The following is a 1645-nucleotide window of genomic DNA, read 5'->3' as shown; positions in this document are numbered from 1 at the left end:
CTGCCTTTAACAATCTGACTCCCAAGATAGCTAACTAATGAAGATCTCACACTAGCTCCCACTTCTCAACACCTAAATAAGATAAACTACCCATAGATCTTCGACTGAGGGCATTCGCTACCACATTTGCCTTTCCTGGATGATATAAAATATCCACGTCGTAGCCTTTTAGTAATTCAAGCCATTGACGTTGTCGCAGATTTATCTCATTCTATCTAAAGATATATTGAAGACTTTTATTATTTGTGAAAATGTCAACATGAACGCCATACAAATAGTGTCTCCAGATCTTTAACGCAGGCACAACTACAGCCAACTCTAAATCGTGGGTCGAATAGTTCTTCTCATGCTTCCTCAACTGCCTTGAAACATATGCGATAACCTTACCATTTGCATTAGAATACACCCCAACCCAACACCAGAGGCATCACAATACACCGCATAGCCCTCTAAACCCTCTGGCAATGCTTGAACTTGTGCTTATGTCAACCTGTCCTTCAGTTCCTAGAAACTATGCTTGCAAACCTTAGTCCACTGAAACTTAGCCATTTTTTAGTCAACTTCGTTAATGGTGCTGAAGGTGAAGAAAACCCCCTACAAACCTTCTGTAGTACCCAGCTAATCCTACGAAACTACGAACCTCAGTCGCAGTCATGGGTCTGGGCCAAGTCTTTACGGCCTCAATCTTTTGTGTATCAACCATAATGCCGGAATCTGATATGATATGGCATAGGAAAGCCACAGAGCTCAACTAGAACTCACACTTAGAGAACTTTGTGTAAAGTTCCTGCTCTCAAAGAACCTGAAGGACTTCTCGCAAGTGATTTGCATGCTCAACTTTTGAATGCGAATAGACCAAAATATCATCAATAAATACAATCAGAAATGCATCTAGATACAGCCTGAATATGCTATTCATCAGGTCTATGAACACTGATGGGGCATTACTTAATCCAAATGACATTACCAAGAACTCAAAGTGTCCATATTTGGTTCTAAAAGATGTCTTTGGAACATCTTTCTCCCGAACTCCTATCTGGTGGTACCCTGATTTTAAATCAATCTTTGAGAAGCACTCAACACCTTGTAACTGATCAAACAAGTCATCGATCCTCGAAAGGGGATACTTATTCTTTATAGTCGCCTTATTCGGTTGTCGGTAATCAATACACATTCTTAGTGAGCCATATTTCTTCCTCATGAATAACACTGGCGCACCCCATGGTGAAACACTAGGCCTGATAAAGCCTTTATCCAACAAGTCTTTCAGCTGATCCTTCGACTCTTTTAGCTCAGCAAGAGCCATTCTATAAGGAGGGATAGATATGGGTTGTGTACCTGGTAGCATATCTATAGCAAAATCAATTTCCCGTTCTAGAGGGATACTAGGGAGCTCGTCTGGAAATATATATAGAAACTCATTAACTACCGAAATAGACTGAAGAGTGTGTGGTTCTGCATCTATATCATGAACGCAAACAAGATGATAAATACAACCCTTAGTAATCATCATTTTCACCTTAAGATAGGAAATAAACCTACCATTCGGTGTTGTTGTATCGCCATTCAATTCCCAAACTGCCCCTCCTGGATAGTGGAATCTAACAATCTTTGTCTTGCACTCAACATTAGCATAACAAGACGC

General features: G+C 40.4%; 1 protein-coding gene across 1 annotated transcript; it reads right to left on the bottom strand.

The window, feature by feature from the left end:
* Nucleotides 1-381: 381 nt before the first annotated feature.
* Nucleotides 382-1345, bottom strand: LOC107061067 (RNA-directed DNA polymerase homolog). The gene has a single exon (XM_015309807.1). It carries the CDS (start codon nt 1304-1306, stop codon nt 794-796), a length of 513 nt encoding a protein of 170 aa, XP_015165293.1. The 5' UTR covers nt 1307-1345; the 3' UTR covers nt 382-793.
* Between the last annotated feature and the right edge of the window lie 300 nt (nt 1346-1645).

Source organism: Solanum tuberosum, unplaced genomic scaffold (assembly GCF_000226075.1).
Source record: "Solanum tuberosum cultivar DM 1-3 516 R44 unplaced genomic scaffold, SolTub_3.0 scf00113, whole genome shotgun sequence".
Taxonomy (NCBI): Eukaryota; Viridiplantae; Streptophyta; class Magnoliopsida; order Solanales; family Solanaceae; genus Solanum; species Solanum tuberosum.
Note: the sequence above shows the minus strand (reverse complement) of the source record. Positions and strands in the feature narration are given on the sequence as shown.

Excerpts from the sequence above, each read along its gene's own strand:
- LOC107061067 (XM_015309807.1), bottom strand. The coding sequence starts at position 1,306 with ATGGCTCTTGCTGAGCTAAAAGAGTCGAAGGATCAGCTGAAAGACTTG.